The sequence below is a fragment of the Nicotiana tabacum genome, chromosome 16 (assembly GCF_000715075.1).
Source record: "Nicotiana tabacum cultivar K326 chromosome 16, ASM71507v2, whole genome shotgun sequence".
In the NCBI taxonomy this organism is placed as follows: Eukaryota; Viridiplantae; Streptophyta; class Magnoliopsida; order Solanales; family Solanaceae; genus Nicotiana; species Nicotiana tabacum.
In genome coordinates this window covers 19414977-19434867 of record NC_134095.1, presented here as the reverse complement: position 1 = coordinate 19434867, position 19891 = coordinate 19414977, and the positions used below count along the sequence as shown (strand labels likewise).

The window sequence follows — 19891 nt, the reverse complement described above, 5'->3', positions numbered from 1 at the left end:
AATTGTCTGACATAAATACCACGTAAGATGCTAAGACCATTTATTATTTGACATTTATAATTTGCGGGTCCCGTCTCTTTTAAAACCAACTTACCAAAATTTTAATTTTCTTTTTCACTTTCCTATCTTCTTCACCATTGCTCCGTCAAAACCTTCCCTTTCTCACCCACCATTTTTAATGGTAAAAGTCCAAATTTGATCCATTCATATCCTACTACATATTTTAACCAAACCTCAGTCCAGAAATTAGTCCAAACAAACAATAAGAATTTTCTCAAAAAACATCAAAACTATTCCAATAAAGCTTTCCTAAAAAAATGGTATCTCGACAGTCCGCGACACTCGTCAAAATCAAAATTAACTGACTTCCTTAAGCACCTATTACTTCCCACCTCTAAAAGTTTCAAGCAATTTCGTCATTCCAATCGGCCAAAGAAGATCGTCGAAAATGTTGTCACCGCCATACCTTTGCCTTCAACTGAAAAAATGAGATAGACCAATGGCCAAATGATTAGTTTGTGGAGAAATAGAGGCTGGCCAATGGATCGTTCAAAGCTGCAATGAAGAGAAAGGAGATGGGATGGGGGTACAATATATAAGGTTACGAAAAGACATGCATACTCCTATTCTTGACGGATCAGTTGAGATAAAAATTTATCATGTTTTTCTAAAAAAGGGTTTACCTATTTGAATTTATTTACTCGTCAAAAAAATAATATCTTGAAGTTTTGTTTATGTCTACACAAATAACACTTTTTTGTTATAAATATATTATATTATGGATGTTCATTTAGTACTCTGTTGTAAATAATCTTCCTGAAGAAGCTTATCCATATGGGACTCCACCGTAAATATGTTTATCCATTTAGTACTCTATTGGAAATAAGCTTCCTGAAGAAGCTTATCACTTCGATACCCGGTTATGGATAAACATTACCCTAGGTAGAAGATTATCCATACCGGGTATAATAAGCTTATCCATTCAGTACTCCGTTATGGATAAACATTGCTTTCAGTAGAAGATTATCCATATCTGGTATAGTAGCAGCTTACACAGCAGCTTGCGTAGCAAGTTACACATCAGCTTGTAATAGCAGCTTACACAGCAACTTCCTTTTTTCTATAAATAGAAGAGATTTCAGTTCATTATGTACATCAGTTTGAATTCGAATAATATATCAGTTTCTATCTATACTTGTCTTTACTTTACAATCTTTATTTTATAACAAATATAACACTTTTCAATAGAGTAATTTGAACGACGCCTTTTTTGTGTGTGATTGGCACGTACTTTGATCACGTCAGTTGTGCAATTGCCATATAAGCATAGTTAAAGGTCAATGGTATTCACTTACAAGCTATCAGTTGAGTTGAGGTGCTAAAAGAAAAGCGAAAATTCATATACCGGCTTTAAAATCTGGTACAAGTTTAGGTGGTTCGAATGCCATTTTGCCTTTGAAAAAATTAATGGTAGATTAATGACGAGGGGGTGTTGGGGATTATGTGGTAAAAAATAGGAGTGATTTGGTGGTGATCCGCCGCCTGCCGAAAAACGGTGGTGAGAGGCGGAGTGTAGAGAGAGCAAGTGAGAGGGTCTTTGGGGTAGGGGTTCAGTCTCTGAGATAGTTTTAAGAGAAGCTATGGTCAGTTCTGGCCCTTGGATTAAAGGAGATAAAGTGTTGGGATCAACTGTAGCCGAAACGACATCATTTGAGAAGTTCTTTAAGGGTGCGTGGATCGGCAACATGCTTGGGCAGATTATTTTCGAGGGATTTAGGCTCAAGGCTTGGCCCGATGCACTTAGTATCAAACAATCCATCTTTTATTTTATTTTGATTTTCAAAATTAATCACTTAATCTAAAAATCCTAATTAAAGCCTAATTTTACAAAGTAAACCTCTTTATCTATTTTACCTTAACACTAAATACCTAATTAATTAGTACTACAAAATAAAAGAAAAAGAAACCAATTAAATAAATCTAAGATGCGAAAGGCAACGTAACTAAAGGATTTGTTGTAATTTTGCATTTGGCAATGCAATTAATATGTAATTAAGATCTAGAAAAGTGCAGGGTAAAATATAATTTTTTCATTATTTTCATAATTTGAAATACTACTGATTAGGCTAAAAATGCAACTAAATGCAGTAAAATGCAAACAACAAAATAGAGAAAAATACTTAAAAATTCTACAAAAATCTACACTAATTAGAAAACTATTTTTGGAGATTTCTAGGAGTAATTTTATGTAGGAAAAAAATTACGTGCTCACATTACCCATTCTTCTATCTCTTTTCTTTCCCAAACCCTTTATCAAAATTTCAAAACCCTTGTTTCGCTCCAGAACTCCTATCGTTACTTCTCTTTTACATGTACTAAGTTCTTCCTTGTTCTTTCCGCATCAATTAAAAATCAATTCCTAAACCCAAAGGGAGACCACTTCCTCGACAGTCCTTTATTCTTTTGAAATTGGGATCGATAAGGTTCTCCAGTGACTTCGCCATTTTGTTGCGAGATTTGCCTGCTTATTTCAATAATTCAGCCAGCCGTTTTTTCTCATCATCGTAATCAGGATTTGCAGTTCCAAGTTTCTCGATTTTTTTCGTGAATCGAATTGTATGTTTTCTAGAACAAACTTTGTTTGATGATCCGGATACTTATAGTACGCGGTCCATTTGTCATTGAAAGCAACAATAATACATATTGTATCTATCCTGCAAGTCAAGAAAAGGAAAAATCCAGGACACTTTGTCCTTAACATTTTACACTGCACACATGAAGTTAAGGACATGATGTCCTAAAGTTCATCAATAGAAGGTGCAAATACAAGGTACTTTGTCCTAAATATTTAGACAACAGTCATGAAGTTAAGTACACGATGTCCTAAATTTAATCAATAGAAGGTGCAAATGCATGACTTAATATTTATACAACAGTCATGAAGTTAAGGACACGATGCCATAAACTTTATCAATACAAGTTGCTTATCCAGGACACTTTGTCCTTAATATTTATACAACACTCATGAAGTTAAGGACGCAATATCCTAAACTTTATCAATACAAGATGCTATTTAAGGATACTTTGTCCTTAATGTTTACACAACTGTCATGAAGTAAGGACACGATGCCCTAAACTTTATCAATAAAAGATGCTAATTCAGGACACTTTGTTCTTAATATTTACACAATAGTCATGAAGTTAGGATACGATTTCCTAAAGTTTTAACATGATGTCCCTACTTTGTATCCTCTATACTTTGTTTACTCCATGAAAATGCAATCCAGAAAAGGAAAATAAAAAAATCAAATCCCTTGCATCTTATTCTCTGGCGACCAAATAAAAATCCACACAAATACACAAAAGCATATAGAGATATCTGAAATTTTAGAACTTACTATTTTTTGTGGATAATATTCTGTAATTTTATGGTGAAATTGAAGGAGAAAGTTAAACGCTCTAATTTGAAATAGGAGGATAAAATCTTCTGTAATTTGGACGAAGCAGCTGACAACGAGGGAAGGTTTATGGAGCGATGCAGGTATAAGTCTAGTACAAGGTATTTTCGTCCGGGCAAGTAAAAAATTATTAAAACACTAGCTAAAGAGCAAATATATTTTAAATAGAGACATAAGAGTAAATACCGTTCTTATTTGTGACTAATTGTGCACTTCACCCTATAAATACTTGTCAGCGCCCTATGAATAAAGGAATAAACCGATGTACCGAGATTTTTGAAATACGAAATAGTATAATAGTAAAACTTATGGAGGGCGGCCAACGTAAATGTCGTCCACTCTGTCACCACGTGCTTGGCCTTTCCATTCAACTTAGAAAAACTAGTATCCAATCAGATCTACTACTAAAATAAATACATATTCTTACTATTTACCGTTACAACAAAAATAATAGAGAAACAAATAAAACAGGGTACGCGGATCCACGAGTTAACTAAAGCAAACTGCAGTTGAAATCCAAATAACTACGGAGACGTTTGGTAGCCGGTCGGGGAAAGTTATTCACGTATTAGGGATAACATAACTTATACCATATTTGATAGCAATTAGTTATTTTGAACAAAATTCAGCATAATTAAGTACCATGTTTGGTTAGTATTTTACAATTCTACATAAATAATATATGTATAAGTTATGAGTCAATTTATGTATTATTTTATACGGAGGAGAAGATGGAATAATTAATACATGGATAAAATATTGAAATGACAAATTTAGCATAAATAATTGCCATTTTCTCGAGCAAATTTTTCACTTCCGTTTTCTCCGGCAAATAACAATCCTGTGCTATGATGTTTTTGAATTACTAAATAAAGTGTGTAACAATATAGCAAAAAATTCAACCAAAACCAAGGAAAGAATTATCTACACTACAATTAGCATGGCTTTTCCTTTTTGTTGAGTTTCACGTGCATTATTCAAGGACTAACCCTGCATAACTAATACATGCATAACTAATGCTCCCTCTGATTCACAATAAGTGACCAATTTACTTTTTCATTTTGGTTCAAAATAAGTGTCTAGTTAGGTAATCAAGAACAAATTCAATTTGTTTTTACTATTTTATCCTTATGTGCATATCTCTAAAAAGTTTTCTCACTCCTCATTATAACTATGTGACCAATATTTAATAAGGGTAGTTTAGTCATACTAGATATTTTTGTATAAGATTTAGCATTTTCTTAATAGGTGTGCTAAAAGAAAACTGATCACGTATTGTGAACCGGAGGGAGTATATGTATAACTAATACCTGCATAATTGTAACCGACAACCAAACGGCCCCTAAGTACATCCCTTATGTGGAGGGGCAGTGATAACGATTTTTATTATGCAACTTATAGTTGGATATTGACAAGTAGTACATGTATTTTTGTACCAACAATTTTTAGTTTTTGTATGCTTGTTCCCACTTAGGGGTCGTTTGGTAGGGTGTATAAGAATAATGTTGAATAGGGTGTATCAGAATGCAGGGATTAGTAATGCATGGGTTAGTAATGCATGCATTAGTTATCCAGAGATTATTTCTTATCCATTGTTTGGTATGGTGTATTAAAAATTAAAATGTATTGCATAATTTTTTTAAAAAATTAATTGTTTACAAAAATGCTCTCCATATTCTTTAGCTTTAAGGGACTTTAAGGGTAATTTTATCTATAACCATACTAATACATACATTAATACCCTTGGTATTGCTAATACCATGGTTTGTTATGCATTAGTTATACATAGGATAATACCAAATAGAATATATAATTATTAGTTATACATAAATTGAAAAAGTGTACCAAATAAGATATTACTAATACACAAAACTAATGCATACATTATTTTTACTAATGCACTCTACCAAACGACCTCTTATTAATTACCACTAGTTTTACCGTTATAGGCACGCAACGCGCGAGTGGCGAGCTTTTCATTGTCACAAATTTATAATTCTGACGCCCCTATATTGTAGTAGCAGTCATTGTTTGAATTAGCAATATATGCAAACAAGTAAACTTCACTATTTTCGCTATCATATTAATTTATCATGATCTACTCATGATAGAGGGATCAACACCCGTTAACTAGGGGTGTTCAAAATCGAATCGAAACCGAAAACCGAATCGAAACTGAAGCTTAATGGCTTATTGGTATCGGGTTAACTGTTTAACGGACATAGAACAGATTGAAATTTTTTCATTAACGGTTTATCGATTTGGGCCCCGATTATTCAATTTTCTTAACGGATAATCTATTAACTATATATATACATATATTCTTAATCCAATCCAAACGCCACCGGTGATATCATATCTCTATGTTCCGCATCCAATCCAAACACCACCAGTATCATAATCGGCCAAGCGTTATCATTGACCTAAGTTTCGCTTAACTTACCAACTACTGTTTTATTTTAGTACCTTCTGCTTCTCCACTAGTGCAAATTTGTCCTTCCTCCTTCGATGATCATCATTCTCTCTCTCTCTTCTGTTTCTCCATCCGGGGCTTTTCGTTTTCTCAGTAACTAAATTGTCTTTCCTGAAAAAATCTAATGAAGTTTCTTGGACTAGTAAGCCTTCCTTGACATTTCTGCTCCAGCAGTTTCAACATTTTGTTCACTCTGAGCATATGAATGTGTGAAGCTTCAATTAGTTGAGTGCTCTATTTTCACTTCTTGAACACTATCTGTTTTCTAAAATCTTTACAAGAAACTTGTGCTTCATGCAAGCTTTTAGCTGAATAGATTAATTTCTAATGCTGAAAACTTTCACTATTGCCTTTAGCATAAGTTACTCTAATATTAAGATGTCTATTAGCTTAATTAATCTAGGCCGATTCTTCTTCCTTCTGCAATCGTAAAATCAAAAGTGTAAGAAGAATTTCTATGTCTTATCATAATTTTCCTACTAATCTATCCAAACCTCAAAGAGAAAAAATTTCTTACTCATATGAGATTTTGACAGGAAACATGAATGTTAAAAATTGTTGAGTATCATTTAGCATTCTTTTTTCTGTGATGAAATATTAATTGCAAGAAGCATGAAATGTACTGCATAAGCACGAGGCAAAATCTCAGATGAGTAAGAAATTAAGTTGATAAATCGCCTGATAAGAGCTAAACCGATATCAATCCGCCCGATATCTTATCGGGTGGCTAGCGGATTAATACATTTAAAACCGATAACCGATAAGCCAAACCGTTAAAAGTAAATAACCGCCCAATCCGCCCAATAAGCATCCCTACCGTTAACTTCGACAAAAATTCTTAATATATAAGTGTATATATGTAAAAGAACAGTCATATATTTTGTTTGAAACCCTTAAAATCAAAATTTCAATTGGGACACTTGTTGAACTGTACGCTCATGTGCCCCACCATCTTCAAATTACGGGTCCGCCTCTAACACATGAGTGTTAATATTAGGGCTGTGCATAATTTGGTAAATACTGAATTACCATACCGAAATCGAATTTTTTGGTATTTGGTATAGTATTTGGTTTACATTTTAGATAAATTTGGTATTAGCTATGGTATTTGATATTTATTTAAAAAATACCGAAGTACTAATACTGTATCGAAATATATATTGGATTAATTTTAAATATCCCGTCATCCTTGCAGCCCTCAGTTACCAGAGAGATTCAGGAGAATGTTTTTAGTTCCATGTTATTTTGTTTAAGCATGTGCGCCATTTATTTTTGTCAAATGTGGTTAATGGATATTACCCGAATAGTTTTTGTAAACAACACTTGTGAAAGACTTATTTTGATCAGGTTTTAAGAAGTTTACTAGTGTCTGGTATATTACGGAGATGCAAGTTAGAGTTTTAGACCAGACATACGTACATGTTGATGAAGTTTGTAAACATTATTTTAATCTTTTGTTCATGTTTATAGAAGTCCCATACATATTGTGCAGTGTTGTAACATTCATAAGATTGATTTTGCTGGCTAGTTATAATTTTAATTTTGCTGGCTATTTAAGGTGTTATTCTCCCCAAAATAGAACGTTCCGAAGTTGCTTTAGAACCAAATAAACCGAAGTTTACCGTACCGAATAAATCGAAACCGAAAGGCGAAAAATCGAACCATACCGAATTTAATTAGGTACGATATTGGAATAGCATTTTAGGATACCGATTACCAAAAATACTGAACCGAAATATCTAAATACCATACCGTACCGAACGACGAACACCCCTAGTTAATATGTTAGGAAAAAAGGCCCAATCAAACCTTCACCATTCACAAAATACTATGAGTAATAATAAATTTTTAAAGAAGTTACAACTTTCCAAATACATTATTAAACGAACTTCATGTAACCCACAAATCATTCTGATTGGGGTCAAATTTTTTTCAAATATATTCTTGAATTTATTCGAGATGTGAGTGAAACTCAAATTGGAGAAGAATATGGGTTCCGTGTTGTTGGCGGGCTCGACCATCAAAGATTCGTTCAATATAAATATTTTTTCTCGATGTGGACCAAGCTCCAAAATCCATTTTAGCTCTGGCTCGGAAGAGGTCGGCCTTTGAAACCGTATTAGAAGGGGGGATCTTCATTATTTTTTTTCAAATGCTTTTTTATACAAACTTACTACCACTATATTGCCGCTCAAAATATAAAATCCAAATTAATATGTCGAAAATAACCATTGAATCACCCAAATAATTATCTAACTCCAAACAAATTATATAACGGGAAGGTTCAGTACGTGCCTTTAGGACATTACATACTTGTTCTACAGTGTAGTGTCACGCATCTAATAATTTCCAAGCGCAACCCATCACACCATTTGACTCCTCACTGTTCCACTTCCACTCCTCCATTACACTCCACCACCAGTTTCGGAAACCGCCAATTCCATCAGCTGATCCGCGGCGGAGCACACGGCGGCTCTCCTCCGTTACACAAAACTGCTGTAGCAGATCTCTTCTCTCTACATTCTCAACTGCTTCATTTGTTTTTTTCAAAACAAACAAACTTAGATTTGACTTAAGCAGTACATTCTATAGTCAATAATCAAGCAAAAGTAGTCACTGTCATTAACCTCTTTTTCTAAAGTTGTAATGCCGTATTAGGTACTAAACGGATATATAAACAGTGAAAAGCTAAGTAACGAATTTCGATTCAAGTACTGTCAGAGAATCAATACTTGTTTATACGAACAATATCTCGATCTGTTAATGAGTTTAAGCTAAGGATTTGAAAAGCAGCTGTAGTTAAGAAGTTGAAGAGATATGGAGGATTATATTAAGGAGAATTTTGGAGAAGTAAAAGCGAAGAACTCATCGGAGGAAGCGCTACAGAGGTGGAGGAAGCTGTGCTGGCTCGTGAAAAATCCGAAGCGTAGGTTCAGATTCACTGCGAACCTCTCCAAGCGCTTCGAAGCTCGCGCTATCCAGCGTTCCAATCAGGTTTATACAAATATCTGTGCAATTATTGGTCTGTTGCTACAAAATATCTTCTATGCTTTAGTTGACTTTTTGTTTCATGTTTCGCTTTCCAATTTTGCCCTCAGGATCTACATAGGAAATGCTATTGTGAAACTGATATTTCGGTTATTGCTTCAATACAGACAATCTATAGCTGCAACAAATTCAAGCAGCAAAAGGACTGTTAACATTTTAACCTTTTTTTTTTGAATTGGCTTAGAAAGAAAAATAAAGAAAAATGGCAGAATGAGTATAGATGATTCATATAGACATGTAACTAGCTTGGGATTGAGGTAGATATAAATTTGCCTAAAAGGAAAAGCTTTAATGGAGAGCATAAATCCTGTGCCAAAAACAAAAGCCTTATTAAGTGAAGTAGGATAGAGTAGCGGACCCATTATCCATTGAGTTTTGAACCGTGCGCTACCGGCCCTTGGAGATTTCTCCAAAAAAAAAGAAAAAAAGATTAGTTTAGAGTAGAAGTTCCACTGCATCTTTGAAACAACGTGTTGATTCAAGTTCCTTGTTGGCATTCTTTCTTCCGAATTCTTTTTAACAAGTTATTTTCAAAATTTTTGTAGGTGTACTCCTGTTTACTTTATAGTAAAGCTCTGAAGTTAGTTATATCATTGGTTGTTCTGTTACAGTTTTCACCACTTGCTTTAGAGCTTTCTAGTTTCTTTAAATTTCTTGATGTCATTTCAAGCAATATCTTTCTGCTGTGTTGTGCTCAAGTAAAATTTGCTCATATAGAAAAGAAGTATTCTGAACCGTATCTTTTTGACTTCAGAGAGTTGGTTTTTCCGTTCTTCTATCTGAAAAATGGGTATGATCTGTATTTTCACTGATGTAGGAGAAACTAAGAGTTGCTGTTCTGGTTTCACAAGCTGCACTTAGCTTTATCCAAGGTATGTAATTGCATATTTCAGTGAAACCAGCTTCCAGTGTTTTAATTTGCTTCTTTAATTGATAATCAACTGAATATCATCAGGAGTAAGTTACACTGTCCCAGAGGAAGTGAAATCTGCTGGGTTTCAAATATGTGCTGATGAGCTGGGATCAATAGTCGAGGGCCACAATTTGAGGAAGCTGAAAGTTCATGGTGCAGTACAGGGTATTGCAAACAAGTTATCAACATCAATCACCGATGGTATTTGTACTTCTGCTGATTTGCTTAACCGAAGAAAAGAAATTTATGGAATCAATAAATTTGCTGAGAGCCCACAAAGGGGCTTCTGGATTTTTGTATGGGAAGCACTTCAAGATACGACCCTTATGATACTTGCTGTATGTGCTTTTGTGTCTTTGGTTGTTGGCATAATAACTGAAGGATGGCCGAAAGGCGCACATGATGGACTTGGTATTGTTGCAAGTATCCTGCTGGTGGTATTTGTTACTGCTACAAGTGACTATAGACAATCTTTACAGTTTAAGGATTTAGATAAAGAGAAGAAAAAGATTACAGTTCAGGTCACTAGAAATGGCTACAGGCAAAAAATATCAATATATGATTTACTTCCTGGTGATGTTGTTCATCTTGCTATTGGTGATCAGGTACCAGCTGATGGACTCTTCCTTTCTGGATTTTCTTTGTTGATAGATGAATCAAGTTTAACAGGAGAGAGTGAACCCATTAACGTGACTGCTGAAAATCCTTTTCTCCTATCTGGAACCAAAGTTCGTGATGGTTCTGCTAAAATGCTTATCACTACGGTTGGGATGAGAACTCAGTGGGGTAAACTGATGGCTACTCTCAGTGAAGGAGGAGACGATGAGACCCCATTGCAGGTTAAACTGAATGGAGTGGCAACTATTATTGGTAAAATAGGTCTGTTTTTTGCTGTCATCACATTTGCTGTCTTGGTGCAAGGCTTGTATAGCCACAAACTAGGGAAAGGGTCCCACTGGAGCTGGTCTATGGATGATGCCCAAGAAATGCTGGAATACTTTGCTATTGCAGTTACAATTGTTGTGGTTGCTGTTCCTGAGGGGCTTCCTTTAGCTGTGACATTGAGTCTGGCATTTGCTATGAAGAAGATGATGAATGATAAGGCACTTGTGCGCCATTTGGCTGCTTGTGAGACGATGGGTTCTGCAACTACCATCTGTAGCGACAAGACTGGGACACTAACGACTAATCATATGACAGTTGTAAAAGCATGCATTTGTGGTAAAATCACAGAAATCGAGAGCTCTAAGGATGGTTCTAAATTCTGCTCTGAAGTTCCTAATTCTGCATTGAGAATATTAATCCAGTCTATATTCAGTAACACTGGAGGAGAAATAGTTAAGAATGAAGGTGGAAAGATTGAAATCCTGGGAACACCGACTGAAGCTGCTCTTTTGGAATTTGGCCTTTTGCTTGGCGGGAATTTCCAGGAAGAGCGTCAATCATCAACACTTGTAAAGGTTGAGCCATTCAATTCAACGAAGAAGAGAATGGGTGTAGTTATAGAAGTTCCTGGAAAAGGTCTCCGTGCACACTGTAAAGGAGCATCTGAAATAATTTTGGCTGCATGTGACAGTGTCCTAAGCTCTAGCGGTGAGATTGTTCCTCTAGATGAAGCTTCAATTAACAATCTAAAAGATACAATTGAACTATTTGCTAATGAAGCTCTTCGAACTTTGTGCCTTGCCTACAAGGACATCAGTGATGAGAACCCTGCTGAAAATCCTATCCCCTTTGAGGGGTATACCTGCATAGGAATTGTAGGCATTAAAGATCCAGTTCGTCCTGGTGTCAAGGAGTCTGTCGCAATTTGCAGGTCAGCTGGAATCACCGTGAGAATGGTCACTGGAGACAACATAAATACTGCTAAAGCAATTGCTAGAGAATGTGGAATTCTGACTGATGATGGTATTGCAATCGAAGGTCCAGTGTTTAGGATGAAGAGTGATGCTGAGCTGCATGAAATTATTCCAAAGTTACAGGTGCTTCTGAAATAATTATTTCACTTGGATGTATGCATATGTTGTTTCCTGGTCTTTTTGATGCGAATACTGTTATTTACACTAGCTAATCCAGAAGTATACTTAGGACCCGTTTGGACATAGATTCCCAAATATTTTTTGAAGCTGATATGAGTGAAATTTGATTTGAAATTGAAAATGTGTTTGGACATGAACTTTGGGGTTGAGTTTTGACATGTTAAAAAGTCCTTTTTTTTTCTTTAAGCTAAAAAGTCCCAAATGGTCATGATTTGGCCCAAAAAGAGGTCTTAAGCTATATTTGGGATTTGAAGTTTTGGTTTTCAAAATCTCTCAAAAAACTAGATTAATTCTATAAACAAACACATATTTGAAATACTTTTTTGAAAAAAAAACTTCCTATACTTATGGCCAAACACCTACTTAACATACACAAGTTCTTCCTAGTCCCTAGATACCAACTATTCTCCACTCTCTTTGTGAAGTACACTTGTGTACTCGAAAAAGGTAAAGCAAAAGTATGAGTGTGCTGGCATCACTCATGGCAGGAGGACCGTTAGTTTATCTGGATAAGTGTATGCTAACCCTACAGTGCCGAGAGGTCATGTGATGGCTCACTGAGTATAGTTTTCAATAGACGATCCTTTGGCTGCAGTTGTTGCTTTTACTCTAATGCTCCACTGCTGCTGCTCCCCCCCCCCAACCAGTTCATAGAGGTTCTTTTGATGCAAACACTTTGTTGTTTGCGGCAATTTTGGCTAATGGAATTGTGATTTAATCTAAAGCATATAAGTTTCACCTATCAAATAAAGAAATTTTGTTTGTTTTACATTAATGCACAGAAAGTGATGAACCTCTTATACTTTTTACTTTAATGTTTATTATTACCATTTGATATAATGTTGGTTTGAGATGAGTTTGAATGGAAAAACATGCTAGTGAGGGTTCATACAGCCGATTCCAACTTGTTTTGAATAGAGGCTTAGTTTTTGTTGTTCATGCAAAGCAAGCTGATTATCTTAATCTTAGGTCGTTTGTTTGGATTATCTTAGCTTTCCTAGTGGATTAGCTTATCTCATTTGCTTGCTTGCTGCTGCTGATTGGGTGACAGAGAGAGATTAATATCTTCTTCTTCTTCCTTAGGTCATGGCACGTTCTTCTCCAATGGATAAACATACGCTAGTGAAACATTTACGTACGACCTTCCAAGAAGTTGTTGCAGTGACTGGAGACGGCACTAATGATGCTCCTGCCCTTCATGAAGCAGATATAGGTCTTGCTATGGGCATTGCTGGGACTGAGGTGATGCTTAAATACTGTTGTACTAGTATGAATTATCTTTTCAAGTGTGGTTTGATTTGAAAGTTGTTGATCTTTCAAGCAATTGCAATCTTGAGAGCACTGCCTGCTATTTCAGCTGCAGAAAATCCAGCGCCAAAAGTACTGGTACCCAGTGTATGTTAATTGAATAGAACATTAGAAGGGAGATTATGAAAGAAATATTTCTTAGCTCTGCCCGCTTTTCTCTTAGCACCCAAGGGTGTGGCTTAGTGGGCAATCAAGAGGGCGGAGAACTATGAGGTCTCATGCTCATATCCCAACGAAGACAAAAAACACTCGGTGACATCTTCTCATCTGCCTAAGACTTAGTGGGCAGGGTTACCCGGTACCTAGTGGGAGGTAGCAGGTACTTGATGGAATAGTCCAAGTATGCGTAAGCTAGCCCAGACACCACCGTGGCGTCATTAAAAAAAAGAAGTAAAATCAGACGCCGAACCATTCTTTTTGATTTGGAAGGATAATTGTCGATTAAAGAGGGTGTGTTTTTTGTTATTTGCTATCAAAGTGCTAGCATAATTTGTTACATTCCACTCCATTGAAAATGCACTTTCCTTTAATGGATTATGTGAACTATTTCCTATCTAAAAGTTACGCTATTTTCACACAAAAGCTCAACATAGTATCGTCACTCTAGAAGAAACTACTAGTAAAATTACTAATTAATTAAGCATGTTGGGGGTAATATGAGAATGTTTGACAAAAAATATTGACTTGCATATAGAATAACTGCACTCTGCACTTAAACCTGTGTGCTAGGTCAAACTAGATGATGACAATGGGATATTATTTGTGCTTACATTGCTATCCCTGGCCTGTTCTCCCAAAAAAATGGAACTTCAAAATTTTCAGAGGAAGTTCCTAATGTGATTCGCCTTCACTCTTATTAGAAAAGATGTATTAGTTGTGTGCCTTTTGGCCCAAGATGCTTAATTGGGTCCTGTACTGTAGGAATCGTGACCCTTTTTCTGTTCACCAACCTAATGTTCCTATACAAAGAATTTACTGTACGCAAAATAAGAAGTTTTGATATGGATCTACATTCTTTTTTCCTGCTGCATGCGTATGGATTTATTTTCTCTTTATTGCTACGGAAATCTTGATCTTTTTTTTCACCACCCTATTGTTTCTTCACAAAGAATTTACTCTACCACAAAATAAGAAGGTTTGGCATGGCAGAGCTCATGGACTTCTCTCTTTTTAGATCTTCCTTCTGTAATGCCATAAGCAACTTAGCTTTAATTGCACTAGCTCTCCTATTAAGGCTTTTCTCGATACAATTTAAACATTTCAATTTATCTTTAAATTCCTGGCCAAAGATCGTATTATATAGATTTTGTTATACAGTGCTGTAATGAGTATAATATGATTATTATTTTGTTAATCAATGATGTTGAATATGTATAACCTCAAAAGTGCTGTTGGTGGGTTTTTCCTGAATGACTTCTCTCTTGATGTGTATTAGTTCAGCTTCCTTTTAGCTATTTAAACTTTGTAATTAGATTTTATTTTTGATAAGGAAATCTTTGTAATTAGATTTGGCAGTTGTACTGTTAAACCAAGAACTCCATGATTTAGAATCCTATGATTCCTTCTACTAATTCTGGCTTACTAAAACTAAAGAGCTGCTATCCGTCTAGCATTTATAGAAGCTGCAAATTGTCATTCAGCAACTTGTTAAACCTCCCATTTTCTTGCTCAAAGATTTGAAGTGCCCTTATATAGTATGTTCCCTCTACAATTTGGGCTTCGAAGTGAAAGTGATTAGTTATATCATCTTGCTTCGTGTAGTAGGACATAGTGGAAACATTATGTGGTTATTTAATGTTCATTTATCTACCTGTAGTCATCATGTTGTCTGGTTTTCTGTTCCAGGTAGCTAAAGAGAGTGCCGATGTCATAATTTTAGATGATAATTTCTCAACAATTGTGACTGTGGCCAAATGGGGGCGCTCAGTTTATGTGAATATTCAAAAGTTCGTTCAATTTCAGCTGACAGTAAATGTTGTTGCCTTGATTGTCAACTTTTCTTCAGCATGTTTGACAGGTAGCGTATCTTGACCTAAGAAAATTACTCCCTCCATTTCAGTTTATGGGAACCTTTTCAGAGTACTTTTCAGTTGAATTTGACATGGAATTTTCAATCTTTTTGAAATACAATTTACATATTTAAATGCTACATAAATATGATTGAAACGCGGGAAGTAAATTTTTACCACTTTTAACACATTTTCCCCTAAAGGTTTGATTTTGAGATGTATCTTCTATACATTTTCAGGGAATGCTCCGCTTACTGCTGTTCAGCTTCTATGGGTTAACATGATAATGGACACACTGGGAGCTCTTGCTCTAGCTACTGAACCTCCTAATGGTGACTTGATGAAGCGATCCCCTGTAGGAAGGAAGGGGAACTTTATTAGCAATGTCATGTGGAGGAACATTTTGGGACAATCTCTTTACCAATTTGTAGTCATATGGTATCTTCAGACTTCAGGCAAAGCTCTCTTTCATCTTGATGGCTCAGATGCCAACTTGATTCTTAACACTCTCATTTTCAACTCATTTGTATTCTGTCAGGTAATTTTCCAATTTTCCTTTTCAATATATAATCTTTCACGACTTTCTAATGCATTATTAGCAAAAATTTATATTGTCATGTTTTTCTAATTCTTGAGTAGATTCACATTTTGTTGATGTTAATGGATATTTGTTAAGTGAGTTCAAAACACAGATTGATCACTGCGAGTAATCATGAAAGCTTTCTAAGTATTAGTAATTATTAATGTTTCTGCTAAATGGAAAAAAGTATGTCATCTCAATTCCATATTTAAATCGATTGCGAAGGTTTATAAACAGTTTGCTGGAAGCATGGAACTTCTGCTATTTATTAAAACTTTACTCAAATCCACTAGTAAAACTCAAGTGTTACCTTTGCGTTTTCTTGCAGGTGTTCAATGAGATTAGCTCTCGAGATATGGAAAAGATAAATGTCTTCAATGGTATATTGAACAACTATGTTTTCGTCAGCGTCCTTGGCTGTACAGTTCTATTCCAAATCATTATTGTTGAATTCCTTGGTACCTTTGCAAGCACTTGTCCACTTACATGGCACCAGTGGTTTACAAGTGTTGCAATTGGATTTCTTGGCATGCCGATTGCTGCTGCCATCAAGATGATCCCAGTAGGATCAACCTGAACTCAAGTTGGAGGAACTAGTAAGTGACAACTTGCTTGAACATCACTCAAGGGCATCGACTCAAATGTTAAGCTGCTATCAATCAAAAGCGTCAAAGCACAGAGACTTGAAGGGTGGAGATCTTAACCTAAAAGCAAGAGTTGGTCAATTTTATCAATTTCCGACAGCTTCTTATAACGTTTGGAAAACGGTTCTGAAGATACTGGACTGGTGGGAGCTCTCTTGTACACCTCAAGGGGAATTGAAATTTTGAATCAATGACTTGCGAAGTATAACGTCTTCTGAACCTGTCATGGTTGTAATAACACCTTGATATGGTATGCTTCTGGTTGGTTTTGTTTCATTGCATCATTATATCAATATTTTTGGAACAATCATATTCCTTATTCTCTTTTTGTCTGTCCTCCATTGACTTATTTCAACCATTACTAGATCTTTCCATCGTTGTTTTGAGGTAACTGAAGTTACTACCTTGTCATTATCGCAACGTTTTCATCTAATAACGGTTTAAGACCTCTGTCGAGTGATATTCCGATCTACATCTCACTCTGAAGTCTGTATAGCAAGCATCTTATGGTCCACTACTTTTGCAGTAAAAGCTTAACCTTTCGACTACTGGTATGTAGAACTGAAACCCTGTTACTAATTATGTGATTTTTCATCCCTATTCTCCGGATGCCTTTGCTCTAGAGAAATAAACCATACTTATGGTTGGAATAATCGCAACTATGTGCATGCTTTAATTAAGGGTCGAACTGTACAAATTTGGACATACACATGTTGATAGTTGTGCTATCGGCAACTTTTACACATCGGCTGCGTTGATTTCTAATTACAAGAATAAATTGAGGTGAAAAGAAAATGATTTCAGTGTTTAAAACACCATGAAATCCATAAAAAAACTAACAGTATAGTGGCAGCCTTGGCAGTTTACAAAAGGCTAGTACAAGGTAGGATTTGTGATGTTAAGGGAAGGAGAAGCTGACAACAAGAAATGATTATGAAGTGATGTTGGCTTACTTGTGATTAGACCTATAATACTTATATACTACTAGTAATAAGAATAAATATACTTATATACTACTAGTAATAAAAAAACAAAGAATTTGAGAATATCGATAAGCAAAGAGAAAAGTGAAATGAATGTAACTACATTTCATTGTGCATTTGACAAATTTTACCCGGTCCGATTAGGTGCATTCATTGATAAACAAATAATAAGTTCCGCTATTCTATTTTACAATCACCATATTGGTAGGGTAACAAACAGAGATCTCAAAGCTCACAGCAATAATTTATAAATTCTTGAAAAAGTAAGTTGAGATGGATTAGATTTGTTCTCCTAAGCATCATTTGACAGCTTGTAATCTGTGGTTTTTTTACTGCATTGAACCCCAAGCTAAAGAGCATAAGGAAACAACAAAACAGTCGATCATTCAATCCACCATTAAATGAATAACGCAGTCAAAGAATGAGATATAGAGATTGTTCATGCAATAAATGATAATGTAGAGACTTTTGTATATGTATAACTTACTCTTTGTATAAATGTTACTAATACACGTATCTTAATTTACTTAATTTTATTTTCGTGTATAAGTTATGTGGTATTTGTAATGCTGCATTTAGTCATGCGGGGATTATATTCTCTTGTTTGGCTAACCAAACATTTATTACTAATGTAAAAATTTGATGTATTATTTTTGCTTAGACGACCAACCTAATTCCTAAGATGCAAATGGACGTACCTTTGAGGATAAGCCTTTAGTAAATTAGGAGTTTCAACCACTAACAACACTTATAGTACAGATATTCACAGCTTATTACTCCAATTATATAGACATAATGTTAATGAATTAAAGAAATATGGAACGTATACTAGAATATGTTACAACAAAGGTCATTATCCCATTCACTCAACAGACATCACAAGTAAAGAGAAGTCCTTCAGTTATTACAAAAAAGGCCAAAATGAAGTACACTAACACAAGGATGTGATACAACACGTGTAATTCAACATGGAAATTCTAACCTTTAAAAAGGGGGTTTTTGTTTTACCGGGGAATATAAAGATTTCATAATATGGATAACTTTATATGAAAGGAAAAAAAAAATGTTGTGCTACACTAGCCCAAATACACTCCTAACATGATGCGATATTGTCTGTTTTGAATCAAATCTTGCACGTTTTTCCTCAAAACATCTTACACCATTAAAAGAACCATATGTACGCTTCTAGTTTTTTCCGCTACCAACGTGGGGCTTTTTTAGCCCCAACAAAAAAATTAAAAATTAAGTTACAACATACGTCCAAAAAAGAAGGCAATGCCCCTAAACATTCAGACAAATTCAACCACTTAAAAGTCAGGAGTTTTCTTGGTATACTATGAAAAGAAAGAGAAGCAAACACGTCCTAAAATATTACTTACACTATCGGTCAGCTCAATTTACTAACTTCAACAATCCCTATAATGAGAAATAATTCTTTCATTCTAGTTTTATTTCCTCTAATCTCTCCCGGCATCTATTAATTTGCTCATATTCAATGTAGTGTATAACAAAAGAAGCTAATTACAATCTGACTCTTGAGAAAAATTCTTGGCAAAAACTCTTTATTTCTTCATCTGAGGTTGTTTATCATCATCCTCAAAAGGGAGCTTTCATTTGGACCTGAAGGTAGTGTTCTTGTTCAGCTCTAGCAATTTATAGTAGCAGTAACACACATTATCCTGAATCAAACACAGCAATTACATTATTAGATTATATAAATAACGTATATAGTCCGCAAGAAAAAAAGTTAATTAAAAAAGAAAGACTCACAATTTGAAGAAACGCAGCTCCATTTAAAAGCAAGGCTTTCATCAAAAGCTCTTCCATGGTCAAGTTTTGGTTTAGTGCTAATAATGTTGCAGCTGCTGCAATTACAGATGGTCTGTAATTCATTAACCTCACATCTGCACAATAAATTAGGCAAAGTTTTAGGCCCATTTGTCCATAAAAAAAAACCTTTTTCTTTTCAAAAATGTGGTTGTCCAGATTTTGCAACTTTTTGAAATTTTTTTGAAAATGAGTTTTTCAAAAATCAAAAAGTGGTTTTGACTACTTTTTAAAAAATTTCAAGGAAAAAACTCACAAAACTGCAATATCTTTTCAAGTTAAATGCATATTCAAAAATAATTTCAAAGTCCAAACACCATTTTTCAACTTAATTTCAAATACTATTTTTTTTTTCAAAAATTATAATTTTTATGTCCAAACGCCTACTAACTCTTAATAACTATAATTACAGTCATAAATCTACGAATTGAACAGGGGAAATTAAAGAACCTCATTACCTCTAAGTACACTCATTATGATCTCCATAGTTTTGGCTCTAATATAATCTTTTCTTGAATCTTCTCTGCAGAATCTTGATTGAAAATAATATATTGTGAAAGCAAAAGGAGTGACACACCACATATTCCATTTAAGGACATCTAAAATCAA

At 34.9% G+C, this 19891-nt stretch overlaps 1 protein-coding gene across 1 annotated transcript; it reads left to right on the top strand.

Annotated features, from left to right (window-relative positions):
• Positions 1–8229: 8229 nt before the first annotated feature.
• LOC107814396 (calcium-transporting ATPase 1) lies at positions 8230–16782 on the top strand. Its single transcript, XM_016639808.2, has 7 exons — positions 8230–8925; positions 9797–9851; positions 9935–11874; positions 13015–13173; positions 15085–15256; positions 15488–15786; positions 16157–16782. Exons 1-7 carry the CDS (start codon positions 8749–8751, stop codon positions 16403–16405), a joined length of 3051 nt encoding a protein of 1016 aa, XP_016495294.2. The 5' UTR covers positions 8230–8748; the 3' UTR covers positions 16406–16782.
• Positions 16783–19891: the final 3109 nt, after the last annotated feature.